The following is a 22,500-nucleotide window of genomic DNA, read 5'->3' as shown; positions in this document are numbered from 1 at the left end:
ATTTTACTAATGCTCTGTTAAAATAACAATGAAATGCTGCGTTATTGAGTTTAGACCAGGTTTTTGTTGGTCAAGATAGCAATACGCCCAGAATGCACCTGAACACACCTCCCTGTAAGACCAGCACGCCCCAGAATGCACCTGAACACACCTCCCTGTAAGACCAGCACGCCCAGAATGCACCTGAACACACCTCCCTGTAAGACCAGCACGCCCCAGAATGCACCTGAACACACCTCCCTGTAAGACCAGCACGCCCAGAATGCACCTGAACACACCTCCCTGTAAGACCAGCCCGCCCAGAATGCACCTGAACACACCTCCCTGTGAGACCAGCACGCCCAGAATGCACCTGAACACACCTCCCTGTGAGACCAGCCCGCCCAGAATGCACCTGAACACACCTCCCTGTGAGACCAGCCCGCCCAGAACGCACCTGAACACACCTCCCTGTGAGACCAGCCCGCCCAGAATGCACCTGAACACACCTCCCTGTAAAACCAGCATGCCCAGAACGCACCTGAACACACCTCCCTGTGAGACCAGCACGCCCCAGAATGCACCTGAACACACCTCCCTGTAAGACCAGCACGCCCAGAATGCACCTGAACACACCTCCCTGTAAGACCAACGCGCCCAGAATGCACCTGAACACACCTCCCTGTGAGAGCAGCCCGCCGAGAATGCACCTGAACACACCTCCCTGTAAGACCAGCACGCCCAGAATGCACCTGAACACACCTCCCTGTAAGACCAGCACGCCCAGAATGCACCTGAACACACCTCCCTGTGAGACCAGCACGCCCAGAATGCACCTGAACACACCTCCCTGTAAAACCAGCACGCCCAGAATGCACCTGAACACACCTCCCTGTGAGACCAGCACGCCCAGAATGCACCTGAACACACCTCCCTGTAAGACCAGCACGCCCAGAATGCACCTGAACACACCTCCCTGTAAGACCAGCCCGCCCAGAATGCACCTGAACACACCTCCCTGTGAGACCAGCACGCCCAGAATGCACCTGAACACACCTCCCTGTAAGACCAGCCCGCCCAGAATGCACCTGAACACACCTCTCTGTAAGACCAGCACGCCCAGAATGCACCTGAACACACCTCTCTGTAAGACCAGCCCGCCCATGGGCCACAGATGGGAGCATTCGCTATTTAAACAACGTGGGCGCTGGACGGGAAATTGACACTTGCGTCGGGCCTTGCGCTGCGCCGGGTGCAAGATAGGACCCTAAAACATGTTTCACGCGTTTTCATACCATTGGTACGCTGCTTGAAATGTGCTATCTTTAGTATCGAGGATCTATTGGAGGGACTTTGCCTTTCACGGTGATGAGAACACAATGAAATGACTTCTTTGGAACATTGTGACTCTCTCCCTCTTTTATCTATTTGTCTGTCTCTGTTTTTCCTTCCCACCAAGAGTAGAACAGTGAACCAGGCCACCAAAGACCACTGATTTCAAAATGCACTCAAAGCAAAGAGGCACTCTCCCGCGGTGCTCATGAAGTCTCTTTTTGAACTGTCTGCCTCTGTGACTCACTCTGATTTATAACCTCGTGTTTTTACAGCGCGCGCCGCACGCGGCGTCCCCAAGAAGGACGGCGTAGACGAGGACTCTGGGGACGACGACAGCTTCATCGACGACAGCGAGGACGCGGGCGATGACTCGGACTACCTTCCTCCCGTCTCCGACGACAGCGACAAGGAAGACGTCAAGGCACTGCAGAAGGAAGCAAAGGCCTTCATGAAGAGAAAGTAGACCCAGAGAAAAGAAAGTTTTGATTTTTCTTTTCGCTCTTTGTTTTGAAGCTGCAGAGACTCGACTGGAGAGGAGTCGACACTACTTGGTACTGCGTTGTTTCGGTCGATACCTTAAAATATATCGAGTACCGATACACGGCCATCGCCTCGATACAGCATCGTCACGTAGTCCTGGACGGCCGCTCAGGTGAAGAATCTATTTTTGACATTTGATGCTCACAAAGTGATTTATTTTCTCTTTTAAATATGAACCTATACCCGAGAAAAAGCATCATTTTTCAGAGGGATTGAAAGAAGTTGTGTGCTGTGCCTGTTGACGTCTGTGTCCTAATTTGGAGAAAAAAACAACCCGAGCCAATTAGAGCTTTTTTTTTAGCTGGATAAAGACAGAAATAGATTAAAGAAAAGCTGCTTCTTTTGTTAACTGTAAATGAAGTCAACGGGACAAACACATCTCCTGCTACCGTCGCAGAATAAAACCGCCCTCCCCAAACACAAAACTCTAACCCTAACACGACCTCAGGCTGAGTGGAAGAAGGGAAACTGAAAGGAAAGTCAGTCTCTCTGAGAGGCTGTAACTCCAATCAGTGCAAGTCGTGATTCTTTGTACTTTTCGTCCACCTGATGTTGATGTAAAAACTACTGAACTGCCTCTAAAAAAACAAAAATATGTATTTTTTTTTTTAGCTTTATATGTTCCATATCATGCTCTTTTTTTTTTTTTCATACTTTTTTGGGGGGTTTGTACTAGAACATGTTTACATTTTTTAATGTTCAAAAAATGTTAATGTTCTCATACTGTCTGTCTGTCTAAATATACCTGTATATTATGTCTGAAACGCTCCGTTTAAGCGCCTGTCTCTTTAAGAGATTCTTCCCGAAGTCTGCTCTGATTGGTCAGTGTTTCCGGGTCTCTGGGTACCGCCACTGATTTACTGATTTGATTCTGATTCAATGCCAGGTACAAAACCAATTTCCTACCAAGGCTCCCTCTAACCTGCTGCGTTATTAAAAGTATCAGTGTTTACATTAAGAACTGACCCCAAAGCAGTTACATTTAAAGGTGCCGTAGGTAGGATTGTGAAGATCCAGGATTTAGCCAAAGAATTTGAACATCGACAACTTCTCAGTCCCCCCCCTCCTTTCTGCTAAAGGCCAAATGGTCTCCTAAGCCCCTCCCCCCACAAGGGAGAATGAATGCGTGTGCATGAGCAGTGATTGACACGCAGTTAGACACCTCCCCCCTGGCCCTGATTGGTGCATCTGAACAGGGAGCGGTGGATTTTTGCAAATGGCACTACAGGCTGTAGGTGGTGCTAGAGGAGCAGGATTTTTTTTTTTTTTTATACTACATAATTCATGTAGTTCTACTGGAACATAGGGTCAGTTTAAGCAAATATGACAGAAAGTTAGTTTTATAAGGCTTACCTACTGCACCTTTAATGTGCTTTTTATTTAACCCATAAACACAATAAAGCTGCAGCTCTGCAGACTCTACAGTCAGAGAGTTTTGAGACATTTCATTCAGATATCTGGAGGTAACAGAGGGACTCCTTTTAAAACGGCCATGCCAGTTTTTCCCTTGCCAAAATAACTTTGGAGTGTTATTTAACCCGCTTCTGGCATAGTTGCAGGGTCCAAAATTAACTTTTTTGTCCACCAACCAAACGGCTAGTATATGTTCAAATTTGAACAGCCACATAATAGATAACTAGATAATTGTTTTTTTTTGGCTGGTGAGAGAAGCAAATCTACCAGCCACACAAGGCATATTTTAACAGCATTTGGCAGGTAGGTGGTGCTAATTTTGGACTCTTGTTGGTACCAATGGATTCCTTTAGTCTTCTATTTTCATATGATACAAACCGAGATTGGCGCCGGATTTTATGAATCGATATCGGATCATTCAAATGAAAATCAAATCAGAATATCAAATCAGAAAATCGTTTCTTTTTTTCTTTTTTTTTTTCAACCAAGCCCTGCTCTGCATCTTCATTGCAGCCGGGGAAATGACTGTAACGGCACTTTCTACTTTTATAATATGATATAGTTGTGACATCACAACGTCACAGAAGTCCTGGCGGCTCGTTTAAAGGCACAGTTTCTGAACGTGAGCTGTGTTGTGTGCATTTATATGTGGATTGAGCACTTTGATACTTTCACAGCATTTATAATCAGAACAGACATGTAAGACTATGATATGTTCGCGACTATTTTTTGAAGCTGCCAGCGTCTGTTTTACGTTAGAATCCTATGGCGTAAACCGTGTTTTAGTTTTCTGCAGCTCAGACCGTCTTTTTGAAGTTGAAAAAAGTTCAACTGTTCTGAAAGGTGCTTTTCTTGACAGCCGACCAATGACAAGCGGAATAGCCAGACCTGTCGTTTCCATAACAACAAGAAGAACGTCAGAGAACGGCGAGTTATATGATATGACCGATATGAACTCTTTGTTTTATCGAACGTTTGTGCCTCTCTCTCCCTCTCTCTCTCTCTCTCTCCGTCTCTCTCTGTTCTTTCTCTACCTTGCTCCATCACTTTGTTTTATCAAACGATAGCACCTCTCTCTCTCTCTCTCTCTCTCTCCGTCTTTCTCTGTTCTTTCTCTAGCTCGCTCCACCACTTTGTTTTATCGAACGTCAGCACCTCTCTCTCTCTCTCTCTCTCTCTCTCTCTCTCTGTTCTTTCTCTACCTCGCTCCACCACTTTGTTTTATCTAAAGCACAGCTCCACATAGTGCTCTAGGATCTTGTATCAGTAGCTGTTGTTAGAGAAACAAAAGAACAACAACGCTGCCAGCTTTTCTTACTTTTTTATTTTACTACAAAAGCGCCCTAGTCATTTTTTTCTTGTCAAATACAACGTCAAGTGTGAACATAGCTTTAATCTTAATTTTTACAATATGGGGACCTTTTAGAAGCCGTTAAGCTTAACAGGAGCATCTGGTTCCCAACGGTTTTACAGATCACACACATGCGACCCGTTCTCTCTCCGAACTCGTAAAACAGACGTTTGGACCGCGGCTGTCAGCGTAAGCGACGAAAAAAGCGTTTTGTAGAACGTACCGGGGAGAGCAGCAGCTACACAGGGTTTAGAGGGTAGTATGTAAGGGGGGAAATCCACGTAGGGAGGTTGGTCAGGGGAGTGGATGGGTCAAACACAGGACTTTCACCCAGGAGTCTTCTTTCGAGAGTGACAGAAACTTAAGCCCACCCCGCGACCTTTTCCTTAACATAACTGCGTCAAAATAGTCCCGACCGAGCGCGGTTAGTTAAAGCACGTTATATGACGCTAAAGAAGACTTTTAACAACAACAAAGGTCACCTGACCAAGCGTCCGTATGTTACGAGATGGCACTGAGAATGTGTTGACCCATCAAATCCAAAATGACCTAAGACCTAAAATACACTCCGGGCTCTGTGGCCTCTCGTCTGTATGCTGACGCCTCATTTAAAGGTTATAGAGTTCATTTTTGTTTTTGCTTCTAAGATGCCAATTCGCAAAAAGTTGTCTTCACAGTTGTCATGGCAACCTGAAACACAACAGTGGACGGCAGTAATTCAGGCTAATTAAAGAAAATGTGTTTTGGTGTATGAAGAGCATGCCTCGTGAGTCGGGCAGCTTTAAATGTAAATTCAAATTAAGAAATGTTCCCAAAACGTCAGCGCCACATCAGAAGAGACACACTCCAACAGTGTTTGTAATCAGCACTTCTTCTTCTTCTTCTTCTTCTTCTTCTTCTTCTTCTTCTTCTTTTTTATTTGTATCTTTTACGATTTATTTTTGATTTCATTTCCAGATGAATCTCCTGTTTCTGTTTGGGATTGATTGGATTGATCGATTTTGTGTAAATATGTACAATTCAGGAGTTTTTATGAGTAGGCCTCTTTGTTCTTATGATTACTTTAATTTGTGACTTTAAACTGTTTTTCTAACCTTGTTTAAATACATGATTCGCTGAAAACAAAGTCTGTCCTGTTGTTGATTTCATTCTGTTGGGAAACAAACCATCTCACCTAAGAAATGTTTTCATCGAACTTTCACAATTATCTGAATATTTTTTACAAGAAATACGCACATTTAACATCTGTGTTTTCATTTAAATTTATATAAATATTTAATATGTAGAAAATGTTGATCTCGCTACATTATGTTCTTGTAATTCTAGTGGAAAAGTATTAGAAAAATCTGAGCATTATGGGCCCTATTTTAACGATCTAAGCGCACAGTGCGTTTATGGCGTTTGATGTTTGAGTTGAGTTTGATGGTGGTAAAAAAGGGTCCGTGTGCCGGGTGCCTGGTCCTAAAGGGTTGTTCTTAGTGTCTTCATTAATCAGAGGTGTGTTTTGGGCGTAACATGCAATCAACCAATCAGAGATCATCTCCCATTCAGGGAGTCATACATACGGGTCATACGGGTTGAAAATCCCCACTGTGCACTCTGATGCACGGATGTATAAAATAAAACCTGGGCACAGTGTTGGAGGTGTTAAAGCACTTTGAGTAGTTGTACTGTTGAGTCTGATCCGATGTGGTTCTGGATGCATGAGCTGCAGCGGATCTGGCGTAGAGCTGAAGATCTTTGCCCGAACCCGACGGGACCTGACGGGGTCAAATGAACGGTGAGGTGATGCGTTTCACTTAGCGCGAAAATGGATGCCGAGGAGGTGAAACGGAGGCTGGCCTCTGGCGATTACCTTTTGGTTGCACCGGCAAAGAAAGCAAAGTCTGAAGGGTGGAAAACTTTTGACCAGTTTGTGCATAATGAGAAAAGACTCATTCTTGACAAAAGGCAAAAGAGCTGCGTGCGTGCGTGCGTGCGTGCGTGCGTGCGTCGTGCGTGCGTGCGCACATTTGAATAACGTCGGGCTGTAAACGGGTTCGGGCTTTTAAAACGCTGTTGATCAAAATGTCAGACTGATCTCATGAAGTGGCGTATGTACGACACGCCAATCCGTACACCATTTAGGCGTGTTATCAAGACGCATACTCGCTTTTTAGCATGTTTATCAACGCAATTCGCCCGCCGTTGACCTGCATTACGAGTGAATTTTCTCCATAGCGAGTAGTATAAAGGGACGTAGGTTAGGAGGTTGGTTGGGGTGGCGAATGCGTAAAACACAGTCACTTTCACCCGTGACGTTGTTCTCGCGATAGTATGTCACGTTCGCCAGGTGGTGGGTACGTTTACATCTGCTGTCTACAGCGTAGACATACAGGTGGATAGATCAAAATGCGTACAGATAACACGCCATTTGGCTTCAGCAAAGTCATGATGCCTTGTTGAAAATGTACTTGTCGGGCTCGGGCCGAATCCTGTCTGGCTCGGGCCTAACTTTTAAGGCCTGATTACAGCTCTAATCTGGCGTGCTGGTTGAACCGCCAGATGTTTGACCTTTTCTACCGTAGCCGAGCTCCCTGTGTGTCCTCCGTCACTCGGAGAGACGAGGTCCGAGCCTCCCCGTCGTCCACCGACTTGGAGGCCACGAAGGTCACCAGCCTCAGCAGAAACTTGCCCGGCTTCTTCATGCGCTCGGTGTTGCTTCGGACGCTCATGAAGCAGAGGGTGTTGATGACACCGTTGCCCATGGCGACGCACTCGATGATGTAGAAGACCACCAGGGAGTTCCTGTCCCTGGAGATGAGCGTGGGGTAGAAGTCCCGCAGCAGGGTGAAAGCGTAGTACGGCGCCCAGCACAGCACGTAGGCCACCAGCACCAGGATCAGCACGATCACCGTCCTCCGTCGCCTCTGGAGCCTCGCACGGATCTGCTCCGTCTGGAAACCGGGGACGTCTTTGAACCACAGCTCCCTGGAGATCTGGACGTAGCAGACGGCCATGACAGTCACCGGGACCATGAACTCCAGAGCGAAGATGAGCAGGAAGTAGGAGCGGTAGTAAACCTGCTGGTCCACCGGCCAGATCTGAGCGCAGAAGGTCTTGTGGGGGCGGCCCTCCACGTGCGGCGGGTACTTCGTCTCGGACGCCATGTAGGCTGACGGGATGGCGATGATGACGGGGACGACCCAGACCGCCAGGGTCACGCAGTACGCCGTCTGGAACTTCATACGAGGCTTCAGAGGGTAGAGGATCGCCATGTACCTGCAGACAGGAAGAGAAGATGGTCCGGGTCAACGGAAGTACGTTTTCAATCAATCCAATCCAATCCACTTTATTTCTATAGCACATTTTTACAAACACAAAGTTTCCAAAGTGCTGAACAGAAGACCCAGAACATACAAACAATAATTTTCAGGACAAAGCCGGACATCCTGCGAGCGATGTGGGGCTTTGTGTAAATGTAAACGGACTGTGTAGAGTCTTTTATAGGCTCCTACATTAGGCCAATATGGTGGGATCAGGGGAGAACTTGCTTGGACGTGTTTTCTGCATGCCAATAATCAAATGTCCAATATTTGTCAGCATTTCGGGTCCGTGTACTTGGCGGCCAACGGATTTTCGTTTTGAAAGGAAAAAAACAAAAACGAGAAACGGCCAGTTTCCCAATTACCATTAGTAAATAGAAAAACAAAAAACGGAAAACTATATATATACTATACTATATTATTCGTTTTTTTTTGTTTTGATATTAAAAAACGGAAAACGAAAAACTATCTCGTTATCCGATTTTCTTTGATGTGTTTGTAGATGGAACTCGGAAAATTTGTTTTTTTCCTTTCCAAACGAAAAGCATTACTGTCCATTTCATTTCTGGTTTAGTTCCATCCATTTTCCTTGTCAAACTATTTAAACACTGACATGACAAACACGTTGAAAAGCTGTCTGCTTTCCCCGTTTCCCACACACCTGTGTACCTGTGGCTGATTACCTTTATGCCTTCCCAAAGCAATGCTCCACCCAGTGCTCAAACCTAAAACTGCACATTAACTGACATAACCAACATGGTAGCCTGTGCAAACAAAACAAAGTGGTGAAATGGCTCCAACAGACTGTATCTATACAGCGCTTTTCTAGTTTTAACGACTGTCACTGCCCGATGTGATTCGAGCGCAGATTTGAGTCGCGCATGTTCGGATTTAAACGGTTTACGGCATAACGTGTCATACTGAAATTTGTGAAATCCGTAAAATACTAAACTTTTCTCATTACAAATAAGAGAAGATGGAAATCATTTCAAAAACCTTGTCGCTATCTATGGTTGTTTGATTGCTAACGTTAGCTCAAAACGCCGTTCGAGTGACAGCCTTTGTTGTGTTTGATTGCTAACTCGTTCCAGCAGTGAACCAACTTCGTTACATAGGTCCATTTTTTACTGTATTGACATTACAGAAGTCTCTCGTTAGCATCTTGTAGGCTACTTGTCGCAAAGGGACGCATGCGCGACTCACACCTGCACTCGACTCCCATCGGGCAGTGACAACGACTACTCAAAGCGCTTTACCATACAGTAGTACAGGAACCATTCACCATTCACACACAGTCATACACTGTGTGGCCGAGGCTGCCGTTCAAGGTGCCATCAGATAAACATCCACATACGTTTACACCCTGATGTGCAGCATCGGGAACAATTTGGGGGTTCAGTGTCTTGCCCAAGGACACTTTGGCATGGAACTGCAGGGCCAGGGATCGAATCAATTCAAATCAATTTTATTTGTAAGGGACAATGTGCAATTAAAACATAAATGTGACCATTTGATGCATTGCACCAGAGTTAGCCTCAGGCTCATTTACATCTGCAGTCCCACAAAAAGCACAAATAGAAATACAACATTTTAAAAGCTGAAACATCGCTCAATGAGTAAAAAAACAAGTAGTATATTACATTTCATATCACAGGTACACACACATGCACCACGTGATCGATGGGTGTGGCGGTATGCGCAATACACAACCCCCATTCTCACACACCAACCAACCAACCAACCTTCCGATCAGTAGGTGACCACTCTTACCACCTGAGCCACAACCACACGTTTTCCACGCACTATGTTTGTTTCTAACAAATGTCACCAGGCCGTAACATTAGATATGAATATATTTTGGTGGAAGATGTAGTATTTTAGAGGATGATAATGATTATGCTGGTGCTTCATTTGATTTAGGGCTGTTTTTAACTTTAACTTGAGGCATAATAATGAAGATTAGAAGCCGTGTTTGTAAGAGTTCGAGAACATCCGGAGCCTCAAGTTGGAATCAGAAAAACTGCAAGGAGCCTTGTTAGTTAGATTTAACGTGATGGATTGTGCCGTTAATCACCTGCAGACATGTTGTACCCTTCATCCAGAGTTTAAGGACACAATCGGACATCTCCGCCACGCTTACAGACTTCACTGGGAAACTGGAACAACTCCAACCGTTCCGGATACACACAGACGTTATCCATCTTTCCTCCCTAGCAGAAGCTATTAGGGGATGTCACGTCAGCCGCGATTAATGGAACATGAGGGGCTGCTGGTCCTAAAGCGTGAGCGTCAGCCACGTGATGGATTCAGTTCAGAAGCCGAGGGGAAGCCCAGAAGCAGCTTTTATTGTAGAGGAATGTAAATCATGTCCAGTCAGATCATCCTCAAGAGTCCTGAGATTTGTTCTGAGATGTGTTCGAGGTGGAGCGAGCGTTACGTTTCCTGTTTCTCTGTGTTTATAGTAATATATTGTTGTAGTAAGAGAGTTAACGTGCTTATAGTTTGGTCCGTTTATGGCCGATACTGGTTTTTCAGGGCCGATGCCCATTATTAATAGTATATAGTTAATGACACCGATATGCATTTACAGTGAAAATGAAAATCTTTCAGTCAAAGTTAAGATTTTTGAATGTTAAAAACTCCAAAACAAAACTTTATTTAAATGCTTTAAACAATTATGTAATAAACGAGAAACTTTGAACATGATACCCAGTAAGAGACAGTGTGTACAGTCACTCTTAATTGTGGGAAAATGTGTTTCCGGTTCCATGTGTACGCTTAAACAACCGATTTTCTGGGATGCTTTCGGGTGCAGCAAAGCGGGGGAAAAAAGAATAATGAAGAAGAGAGAAAACGACAGAGAGGGGGTTTCTCTCCGGCACTTCAAAAGCCGCAACCCTCCGCTACACATTGTGTGGAGGAGGAGGAAGGCGATGTGGTTCCCCACCTGAGGAAGTCATATTGATTATTCAACGCAGTATGCCTAGTGTAATCTTTCCATTTAATCCACCTGTGGTTGCGTCGACAATGGGAAGAACAAGAAGCATGATTCTGATTTTGTTTGCCTTGTAGTGACACCACATGAAAAGCCTAAATTACCTATTGTAGCTGCAAATGAGCAAGATAAGCAGTGATGTCTTTACGTTAGGGGCCGGTGATTAAATAGGACAGCAAAGGGCTAGACACAAGTCCTGAGAGCGTCAAATGTAGTAGTAGTAATAGTAGTAGTAGTAGTAGTAGTAGTAGATAACGTTATTGTCCCCTGTGTCCAGTTGGGTTTGTGACACAGTCGCAAGGCACTTCATGACAGGACATCAGACATATGATACCAACAAATAGTCCCTACATCAGACACCGACAGACATAGACACACATCACACATTACGCTATACACCCTTGGGTATGACCAGGCCAGTTGGACATCTAGCTTATTTTGACTGATTCATGGCTTTTATTAGCCTGACAAACCAGACCCACATCCAGATGTTGGGTCTGGGAACTCGCCATTGGCAGGGCTCAATCCGAGGGGCGGGATAAACGGTTTTCTTTCAAATTCCCCTCTGCACGCAATAGGATAGCGCTCCAACCAATCAGAGCAACGATTCACAATACCGCTGTTCGCCAGCAGCAGCCGCCATCTTCTTTGTTTTCAAGTAGCGGGGAATTCACGCGGAACCGTCGCAACTCTGCCATCATTATGTTAAGCCCCGCCCGCCCACTCTATACACGATGTCATTGGCCTGACTAGAGTTTGGTTTTTCCAGCTCGCAAGCCAACGAGACGAGACCTGCTAGACTGACCCTGGCTGCAAATTACATTTGCTGCCTCTAGGGTGCGTCTAGATTTCTAGGCTTTTATGGCTTGTGGTACAAAAGACAATTTGGATCTGTTCTTGGTCAGAAGGGGTGGGCAGAAATGATGTACTAATGATGAAACTACTAGGCAGTAGTTTAAAATGAGATGCCAGGTTGTGTGTGTAGTCACATACAACGTTATTGGCCTTTCTCACTAGTCTGTCTTTGCGATGCCAAGGATCCCAATGAAGCACGTCTAAAAAGGAGACTTTTTGCGTCAATAACGAAGGTACCTGACTAAGCGTCCGTATTTTGGCGAGATGGGAGCGAGAATGTGTTGAACAGACTGAGAACTGGTTTATGTTTGTGTCCAGTTCCGTGCTGTGTAGAGCAGCCCTGCAGCATTAAGGTTAACCAAGAAGAGAGAGGCACGTTTTCTGTTGTCTCTGGTTATCATAAACGAACCAGAACAAGACCTTCGGCACTTCTCCCACACACATACACACACACACACACACACACACACACACACACACACACACACACATGTTGCTAACGTGATCCGCGCCCAGCGGGGCGTCTCGAGCATGCAGGAGAAACAGAGGAGTGTGTGTAATGGGGGAAGATGTAAGAGGATGAAAGGGAAGAGAAAAGATGAAAGAACGAAGAATGAAGCAAAGGAATGAAAGCTGAAAATGGAGAACATCAAGGGAGGAATAGAAGAAAGCAGAGGTGGAACGTAACCAATGTGTTGAAAGGATTGTTACTCTAACCGTAATACATTTATAGAGAGACCTCCTGTGCAGTGATGTAGTCTACGTGATATGCAGGTATATGCAGTATACCCACTACGAAAGCTACAGGATTTCCATATACCCACTTAAAAACAACATACTTTCCATTATATTTCTGATATCTTTTGAATTGTCATCTGTGCTTTTCTTCTTCATGTAGGCTAAATAAAGGGATTTCCACTGTAAATTGGTGCGTAAAAGTGTATCTGAAGGCAGGCAACGAAGTCATCGATGCTCAAAACTTCCCTGGGGAAGGACACCCAGATCGCACCACTATGATATGGCCCCCCCCTCTCCCAAAGGCAGATTCTGGCCAATATACAGTGTAAAGAAGGACACAGACAATCATCTGCTAATAAATCCATTGAAGAGCATCAGAGCATCTGTTCGCCATTACATACAGTACAGTATACCCACTACAATACATTAGACTACACCACTGCTACTGTATATATAAAGACGATATTCACTGATTGTGTAACTTATACTCTGTTGAAGCCACATGTTTAGTGTTGCCAACGATCCAAGATATCCAATAGTTTTCATCCAGTGCTTTGTCTGTGAGTTTCAATTTGAAAATGAACTGAAAGTGCAAACTCTCAGGTACTGCATTGTTGATTTTAGCAGTGGCTTGGAGTGAGTGATTTATTTACGTACATGGAGTCTGGTGGGTTTGGTGATGGTGGTGGGGATTTCGAGCCTGTTTCGTGTTAAACAAAAAGGATCATGGACATGGTCAAACAATATATCCGAACCCGCCCACTCCGCTCTGCAACAGCCAACCTGCTTGCCAATCCCCTCACACGAAATCCCGACTGTTTGCTGTCCTGGCTCCTAAATGGTGGAATGAGCTCCATATTAAAACCTACGCATCTTCGGCCGAAGGCTAAAACCACATCTCTTCCGACTTCACCTGGCTCTTTGTCGTTTTAAAGCTATTGTACTTGCACTTGCTACTTGTTGGCTGGAGTTTGCACCTTCAAGGTTGAACGCACTTAATTGGAAGTTTCTTTGGATAAAAGCATCAGCTAAATGACATGTTACTCATTAACCCTTGTGTTGTCCTCCCAGCTAAAAAAACAACCTTTCAACATTTCTTTGCATTTTTTTCCTTTTTAGACGTTTTTGTCGCTTTTTGTTTAGTTTCAGTTGTTGTTTATCCCGATGTTTTTGTCGCTTTTTTTGATATTTCTGTTCCTTTTTTGGCGCTATGTTTGTCCGATTGTCGGTATTCGGCCAAAAATCGGGATTCGGCGCATCCCTACTAAAGACCTTGAAAGATTAACCTTCATCAAAGTGGACTCACCTGTCCACAGCGATGGCGAGCAGCGCGTTGGTGGACACGTAGAGGGAGACGGTGCGAAGGTAGTTGGTGGCGGCGCAGAGCAGCAAGCCGTGATCCCACGACAGCTGCTTCACCACGTAGTAGTCCATGAGGAAGGGGCAGCACACGGCCGCCACCAGCACGTCGGACACCGCCAGGTTGGCGATCAGCAGGTTGGTCAGGTTGCGCAGCTGCTTGTAGCGAGCGAGGCTGGCGATGAACAGACAGTTTCCCACCCCGCAGACCAACATGATGACCACCAGGACCACAGCGATGACAATGGTGGCCGCGAAGAAGGCCCGGCCCTGCGTGGTGTCAGGGATCTCGTCCACGGGCTCGTAGTCCAGACCGTCACTGGCGAGGAAGTAGTCTGGCAGAGCCGAGCTGCTGTTGGTCGGGGCGTCCATTCTGGGTCAGGTCAACATGTTCAGGAGTCTGCAGGGAAAGGGTTAGGGAATATAAAAAGAAGTTTACACTTTGATCCCTGTAAAACTTTGGTTACACTTTACTTGAAGGTATCTACACAAGAGTGACATGACCCTGTCATGAACGTGTCATTATAACATTATAAAGAAGTCATAAATGTTTATGACATATTGCTTCTTTTAGTAACACATGAACCCTAACCCTAACTCTAACCCGTGTGTCATGTGTAATGTTACTCTTTAAGTAGAGATTCTGCTGGAGGAAAAAATTGCCCAGAACAGCTACTACATTTTGGTGTCGTTGGTTACATTTGTCAACTACTGTTTCCAAATGCACATTTAAAAAGCACTTTAAACTATTTCTTAAAAGTTCCCAGTTATGTCATCATTTTGACTAATTTTACTGATGTAATGTAATCTGTCTGAATGTGTGATAATGTGTTCCTTGTTTGATATTGTATATTGTCATATTCTTTTGCTTTGCATTATCTTGCATGTTGTTGTTTTCCTGCCTCGGGACCACAGGTAAAAATTAGCATTTATGCTATAACCTGGCACATTTACAGTCTGTACAGAAATGTTAGATTGTTCATTAATGTGCACTGTCCCGAATAAATAAATAAATAAATAAAAAATAAATAAATGTCACAAATGAATTTCCGGTCTTAAAGGACAATTCCGGCGCAAAATGAACCTAGGGGTTAATAACATATGTGTACCGAGTCGACCTTTCTCTGGGATATATTTTCATGCTAATCCAACGTGTCTCTAGCTTGAAACAAGCTACCGCAAATCTCTGATTAGCTTATAACGCTAGCCTTCGGGGCAGAAGGTAAATCGCTATTTCTATACCACTAACAAGGCTCAAATTAGTACCCTTCCACGGTAGCATGATGAGGGTTCCTACACTTACAGAGTTCTCAATGCTTGGGTTTACATGTAGGGACCCTCATTATGCTACCGTGGAAGTGTAGTGCTATTTTGAGCCTTGTTAGTAGTGTAGAAATAGAGATTTATTTTACTTTACCTGTGCCCCAACGGCTAGCGTTCTAAGCTAATTAGCAGTTTGCGCTAAAACACATTCGATTAGCATGAAAACATATCCCAGAGAACTCGGTACACATGCGTTATTAACCCTTAGGTTCATTTTGTGCTGGATTTGTCCTTTAAAAAGAGATTCTGCTGGAGGAAATCAAGTGATGTAAACAAAAACGCCCAGAACAGCTATTAAATGTTGGTGACGTTGGTTACATTTGCAAACTACTGTTTCCAAAAGTCAAGAATGAACTTCCAGTCTCAACTTTAAGCAAACATGGTCAAAAAATCAAAAATGAAATAAACACATAACTCCAACTGAGGAAGACAGCTGGCTGTGAGATAGTTTTGTTAAATACTGTTTCCAATAGTCAAGAATAAACTCTCTGTCTCATTTGGATCATCATCTCTTTCATCATGCTGAGGCACCGTAAAGTTTCAACAGCCAGAATAACCTGTTTATAGCTCCACCTTTGCTCCATACCAGGTAAATCAGATGGAAGAAACAAAATCTAACAACCGAGCTGCAGTAAAAGAGGAGCCTGAGGCCTAAGATGTTCATTGCTAACTACTTCTGTAATTGTTGTGCACATGACCAATAAAGAACCTTGAGCTTCAACGTCATACTCTGGACATAAAACTGAAGTTTCATGTCTGCTGTGAGAAAGGCCTATAAAGGTATAAGCAACACCTTCTCACACACCTTCCTCCTCCCACCTGTTAGATAAAGACACACCTTTGCTCCATATTAACCAGACAACATCCTGGTATTTCACAATAAGAGTGACCATGAGAGGGAGGAAACCTAACCTAACAGCAGAGGTGCAGTAAGAGGAGGAGCAACACTGGAAAGAGGAGAGCTTCAACCTCACACTCCAGAAATGAAAGTTAAGTTTGTCAGAGTGTCAGCCACGCTGCAGTCGAGACAAGTCTCTGTTTCTCTCTGAAAGAAAACTCAAACTGACTTCATCAGGTCTTTCTCAACAACACAGCAGAGTCTCTGACAAACACTGGTGAGTACAGCTGATCACATTTACACTTTCTACAACCAGGATTAACACTAAACTTCAGATCTACTCAGGCAGCAAGTTCCTCTCTTTTCATTTCTTGTGAAATTGGTAACAGTATAACTATGGCTGTTTGTCTACAGGCCCACTATACAGTAGCTAACAGCTTTAAACAGTCTCTCTGTGTCAGTTCTCAGGACTTTAGGAACTTGGAACTGAATCTCTGTGGTTTGTATTATTATTATTATATATATTTTTCAAGTCAATTCAAGTTAGCTTTATTGTCAATTTCTTCACATATGCTAGACACGCAGAGGAACCGAAAGTTCGTTTCTCACCATCCCACAGTGAAGAAGAAGAAATACGCAACAGATAAGGCAAGATTAAAAAAAGTGCTCAACAGATAGGGACATTTTTCCTAACAATAAAACAGTAAACGGCAACAATATCATAAGACCAGATCACAAGACAAAAACACAAGAATGTCACAAGCAGCAAAACATTTTATATGTTGTGCTATGGTAGAGCAGAAAGATGTGCAAAAAATGCAATAATGCAAAAAGTTGTCGGGATGTAAGAAAATGCTATATACAAAAATGAACAGCAGCAACTTCAGAGTCCAGAGTTTTTGTGCAAAAAGATACTATGTACTATGAATATATTAAAAATATATATGATTTTATGCTAACCACTTGAATTAGCATTTGTCACTCTGACCTTCTGGCAAATTAAAAAGTAGCTGACATTAGCAACCTGAGACTACAGTGTCATGACACTAAATCTAACTTTTATTGCAAGCAGTGTTGGGCAGTAGCGTAACTATATGAGAAGCTGCCTAGGCCAGAATTAAATACTTCACTTGCACACACATATACTCTATACTGGTACTAAACACTTGCACATCCAGTACATACTGTATATACTTTCATTGCACATAAATACAGTATATACTGGTACTAAAGACTTGCACATACATACAGTAAATATATACTTCACTTGCACAAACAGTACATAAATACTTCACATTTGCAAGGGAAGTACTGTATGTGCAAGTGTTAAGTAGCCACACAAGCTAGGTTTCCCATAGCATTTCTTAAGCTCAAGCATAGCTGAGCTTTCTGCTGCAGTCTGAAATAAAACTGCTGAGGATCACCGCCAAACAGACTTTTGCCATGTTGCTGTAGCTTAAGCTCGCTACATTTATTTGGAGGCTAACGTTAGCTTCAGTAAAATGAAGCTTCATTTACTGTTGAATACAAAACGATTAACATGTTTGTTTACTAATGAATAAAATAGAGTGTCTGAAGGCCGTGATAGGAGCTAACATTTCAGTAGCGGTGAGATGGGGAATAGCACATGTTGTTTGTTTACTAGAAGGTTTTTGGGGGGCTGATGAGATGATATAGGGCAGAGGTAGTCTCAAAGAAAACCAAAACTGTGCCTCTGACATGGAAACACTTCGGATTCAAGCCGCCGAAAGAAGTGAGCTGAAAAAGACGAAGCAGAATGTGCTGTAGAAGTCTATGAGAAAGTGACCCACGTCTCCCTTGTTTTATTACCTAAGTGTACATCTTCATTATGAGTTCATGGTCTCAATCGCTAGTTTTAAGTCTTCTGCAACATAGAATGATGTTCATTTTTTGAATTATGGTTATTATATTGGCGATAAAGCAGGGGGTGTTTTAGGGCGTGGCTATGAGGTGATTGACAGTTCGCGGCCTGTCTTTATATGTGATATAACTATATGGGACTAAGATATATTTAAAACCTAGCGAAGCTAAATCTTACCTCAAATTATGTTGGCTAGCTTTCAGCAGCAGTTGATTCCAGATTTCCAGTGAAAGTGTGTAACGTAACGTAACGTAGAGTGTAAGCAGCGTTGCCAACTCTCAGCTAACCTCACAGCCAGATACCGCCCAACAGTGTATGGCTCCTCCCTCTCTCCTCCCTCTCTCCTCCCTCTCTCCTCCCTTTCTCCTCCCTCTCTCCTCCCTCTCGTCTAAAATCCTCACATCCGCAACCAAGATGGCTGTGCCCATAATGGCAAACTCGACGACTCATAGCAGATCTCCACAAACCAATGGGTGATGTCACACATGCTCTGTCCATTAATATTAACAATCTATGGTGTTAACACATTGACCAAAGAAGTTATTATAACCTCACTGCAGGTGAAAAGTCATGACTTAGAGACGCATTACCACCACCATGTGGTCTGGAGTTATTATTGTGGACCTGCCAATATTGATCAGCACGTACAGTAGCACAGACAATCTGCAAACTTTGCCTAACGCTAGCCTGGTTGGCAGAAAAACAAGACATTTTTAGCCGTCCGAAATGTTCCAATTAACTTTGTGAAAACACACAGTGAGAGGTTCAAAATTTAAGATGAAAACATAGGCAACAAGCAAATAACAAGTTGAGGTCTATTTTAATGTCCCCAGCCTCTGTCCTGATTGACAGGTCCTGAATCATCCCCTGCTTTATCGTCTGTTTTAAAATGAATGGGACCATCATTTACTAACTGAAAATCATGCTGTGTTGAAGAAGACTTGAAAACTAGCGATTGAGACCATAAACTCATTATGAAAATGTTTACTTCTTTTTGAAGCCAGTGAAGTCGCCCCCTGCAGGAAATTAGATATAATGCAGCTTTCAGGAACTTCAGCTTTGGCTTCACTTTTCAGGCCTGGAAGCTCCGTCCATTATTTTAACAGTCTATGGCTGTTATTTAAACGTCTACACAAAAAAGGTGTGGACCTATTCTGCGAGCTTCAGCTTGTCAGCAAAGGTTAAATGGTTGTAGTGGCTAACAGCTAGGAGCAAGTCGATATACTTAAAATAGCAGAAATCACACTTGTATCTTTAAAAGAAAATTGTATTTTGAATAAATTGTTTGTATTTTCTTTCACCCTTTGTGTAGATATGGCTGCTGCAAACTATCTGCCATCTGAAGATCAGTTTCTGTGCTCCATCTGTCTGGATGTGTTCACTGATCCTGTCGCCACATCATGTGGACACAACTTCTGCAGAAACTGCATCAATGAACACTGGGATACTAATGACCAGTACCTGTGTCCGATGTGTAAAAGGTTTTTTGACACAAAACCTGAGCTGCACGTCAACACTTTCATCTCTGAGATGGTTGCTCAGTTCAGACAGTCAGCTCAACAGAAAGCCAGCAGCAGCAGCTCAGAGCAACAAGTGTCCAAACCAGGAGAAGTTCCCTGTGACGTCTGCACTGGAACCAAACTGAAGGCCCTGAAGTCCTGCCTGGTGTGTCTGGTCTCCTACTGTGAGACTCACCTGGAGCCTCATCTGACCACGTCAGGCCTGAAAAGACATAAGCTGATCGACCCTGTGGAGAACCTGGAAGGCAGGATGTGTACGAAGCACGATAAACCTCTGGAGCTGTTCTGTAAGACCGACCAGACATGTGTCTGCATGCTCTGCACTGTTTTAGACCACAAGATGCATGATGTTGTTCCTCTGAAAGAAGAATATGAAGGAAAGAAGGCCGAGTTGGGGAAGACAGAGGCTGAAATTCAGCAGATGATCCAGAAGAGACGACTGAAGATTCAGGAGATCAAACACTCAGTCGACCTCAGTGAGGAAGATGCAGACAGAGAGATAGCAGAAGGTGTTCAGGTCTTCACTTCTCTGAAGGAGTCTGTTGAGAGAGGCCTGAATGAGCTCATCAACACCATCAAAGAGAAGCAGAAAACAACAGAAAAACAGGCCGAAGCTTTCATCAAAGAGCTGGAACAGGAAATCTCTGAGCTGATGAAGAGAAGCACTGAGGTGGAGCAGCTCTCACGCTCTGAAGACCACCTCCATCTTCTCCAGAGTGTCCAGTCCCTAAACATCCAACAACCTCCACCCACCAAGGACTGGACAGATGTCAGTGTCCGTCCATTATATGAGGGGACTGTGGTGAAAGCTGTGGTTCAGCTGGAGGAGACACTCAGTAAAGAGATGATGAAGCTGCTCCCTGAGTCTGAGCTGAAGAGGGTCCAGCAGTATGCAGTGAATTTGAGTCTTGATCCTAAAACAGCACATCCTAAACTCATCCTGTCTCGTGGTAAGAAACAAGTGTATGATGGTGATGTGAGGAAGAATCTCCCAGACAACCCAGAGAGATTTTCTAATTGTGTTTATGTTTTAGCAAAGCAGAGTTTCTCTTCAGGCAGATTTTACTTTGAGGTTCAAGTTAAAGGAAAGACTGAATGGGATTTAGGAGTGGCCAGAGAGTCGGTCAACAGGAAGAGAAACATCACACTGAGCCCTGGGGATGGTTTCTGGACTATAGTGTTGAGAAATGGAAATGAGTACATAGCTGCTGATGCCCCTTCAGTCCGTCTCTCTCTGAAGTCTCCTCCTCAGAAGGTGGGGGTGTTTGTGGATTATGAGGAGGGTCTGGTCTCCTTTTATGACGTAGATGCTGCAGCTCTTATCTACTCCTTTACTGGCTGCTCCTTCACTGAGAAACTCTTCCCATTATTTAGTCCTAGTCTTAATGATGGTGTTAAAAACTCTGCCCCTCTGATCATCTCTCCTGTCAGAGTAAACTAATCACTGATCTTGTTTTGTGTATTGATTTATTTTATTTCAGGGGAACATATTTACATATAGTTTGCATCTTATATTCTACAGAATCTGTTTAGTGTGGTGCTCGATCTTCACACTTGATTGATTATTATGTGTCCCGTTAAATACAGAAGTCAACACATTAATTTGATGCATTAATCTCTAACTCTGCATCAGACCATATCTATATAAATCTCTGTTAACCCTATAAATGTTTTTTTTCACTTCCAAGAAATCACTAACTAATGTTTCTAAAGGGAATTGGGTAATTTTGCACACATGTAATTTGCAGCCACAGAAAATATATTGCTGAATATTTCATTATGTCATTAAACTATATTAAAGAGTAAGGCCTATTACATCCCATAGTGTCTACAGAACACAGCATGTGCCGTTATTATACCGGGTATAAAAAGTTATTGGACATTTCTAATTTGTTTGGAAAGTCTTAATTAATGGTCACTTTGGCCATTGTTATTTGTTTTGTGAATACTGTAAGATGGGTTTATGAGTCAAAGAAATTAGGGCTGCACGATTATTAGGATATTAGGAAAATATCTAATTGCGATAATTTTGACTGACGATTGCGATATGATTCATGATATTGAAGGGAATGATCATTCTTGTATCATTATTCTCATTTTCATTGAAAAATATGAAAAGAAAAAAAAAAGATTGAAGTGTGATTTTTTTTTTTTTGCAAGGAACTGAACCAAACAGAGATTTTTTTCTTTAGTCTGTTGGATATGATTTGTAGGCCGGGAAGTCTCTGCAGCACCACAATACAATACTATTTTAGAATGGTTTGACACATATTTTGCCTTTAACAAATATTGCGCCCCCCTACGAGTTAGATATTGCACTAGTCCATATTGCGATTTCGATAAAATTGCGATTAATTGTGCAGCCCTAAAATAAATCTGTAAATATGTGATTGTAAAATAAAAACTGTAAAATAAACCAGTTGTTGAATACAAGGCCTGAGTAAACAGTGACTTGAGCACCAGACACTGAACAGAAAAGCTGGTTTACACAGAAGTTGTATTTCATTACGAGCACATTGTGTTTCCTGTGGCTGCTTCACAATAAAAGCTCCCTGTGTGTTTCACCAGTTGGATGCTTTTAATGTGAAGGAGTGGCAGGAGGAAATGGTTGTTTTCACCAGCAGTGATTGTGGAGGATGTTCAAACCGGACACAAACCCTGTTCTCTTGGGTCAAAGTCCCGTTTGACCCATCCAACCCCCCAACCTGCCTCCTTACCAGGATGCAAAATTACGAATCCCACTATGGCCACGCCAAGACCCGCCCTACGAAGCAGCTCGATTGGTTGGGGTTAGGCATTTCACCTCGAGTGGTTAAGGTTAGGGTTAGGGGATTGGTCAGGGGATAGGACCTGTACATGTAAGCATGGACTCCTGGCCAATAGTAGTGTGTGAACGCTATTGAAGGGCGGGTCTTGGCGTGGCCATAGTGGGATTCGTAATATCGCTACCAGGACATTTGGCGCTCTTATACTTCCTCACCTTACTTCCTGCTTTGCACACGTCATAACTACTACTTCCACTAGAGGACGGCGCCACTAGAAACATTAATATGAGTCTTAATATGCT

General features: G+C 43.6%; 3 protein-coding genes across 5 annotated transcripts in view; 2 read left to right on the top strand and 1 right to left on the bottom strand.

The window, feature by feature from the left end:
• aplf (aprataxin and PNKP like factor) overlaps positions 1–2,449 on the top strand; it is a 50,060-nt gene extending 47,611 nt beyond the window's left edge. For 2 of the 3 annotated variants that reach the window (XM_028600923.1, XM_028600913.1), the window contains one exon: positions 1,587–2,449. In XM_028600923.1, the coding sequence (XP_028456724.1) occupies positions 1,587–1,777 (191 nt within the window). In that variant the 3' untranslated portion in view covers positions 1,778–2,449. The remainder of the gene's footprint in view (positions 1–1,586) is intronic. The other variant, XM_028600930.1, reaches the window with a different exon arrangement.
• Positions 2,450–7,176: 4,727 nt separating this feature from the next.
• prokr1a (prokineticin receptor 1a) lies at positions 7,177–14,242 on the bottom strand. Its single transcript, XM_028605273.1, has 2 exons — positions 13,818–14,242; positions 7,177–7,879 (listed from the first exon to the last, which is right to left on the bottom strand). The coding sequence occupies exons 1-2, from the start codon at positions 14,240–14,242 to the stop codon at positions 7,177–7,179; spliced, it is 1,128 nt and encodes a 375-aa protein (XP_028461074.1).
• Positions 14,243–16,012: 1,770 nt separating this feature from the next.
• LOC114572993 (E3 ubiquitin-protein ligase TRIM21) lies at positions 16,013–21,412 on the top strand. The gene is made up of 2 exons (XM_028604848.1): positions 16,013–16,308; positions 19,226–21,412. Exon 2 carries the CDS (start codon positions 19,228–19,230, stop codon positions 20,872–20,874), a length of 1,647 nt encoding a protein of 548 aa, XP_028460649.1. The 5' UTR covers positions 16,013–16,308; positions 19,226–19,227; the 3' UTR covers positions 20,875–21,412.
• The last annotated feature ends 1,088 nt before the right edge of the window (positions 21,413–22,500 follow it).

The sequence above is a fragment of the Perca flavescens genome, chromosome 2 (assembly GCF_004354835.1).
Source record: "Perca flavescens isolate YP-PL-M2 chromosome 2, PFLA_1.0, whole genome shotgun sequence".
NCBI lineage: Eukaryota > Metazoa > Chordata > Actinopteri > Perciformes > Percidae > Perca > Perca flavescens.
Note: the sequence above shows the minus strand (reverse complement) of the source record. Positions and strands in the feature narration are given on the sequence as shown.

Bases quoted from the DNA above. Each gene is read 5' to 3' on its own strand.
- prokr1a (XM_028605273.1), bottom strand. From the start codon at position 14,242: ATGGACGCCCCGACCAACAGCAGCTCGGCTCTGCCAGACTACTTCCTC. The intron at 7,880-13,817 runs GTGAGTCCACTT...TCCTGTCTGCAG, and splicing joins CTCGCCATCGCTGTGGACAG to GTACATGGCGATCCTCTACC.
- LOC114572993 (XM_028604848.1), top strand. From the start codon at position 19,228: ATGGCTGCTGCAAACTATCTGCCATCTGAAGATCAGTTTCTGTGCTCC.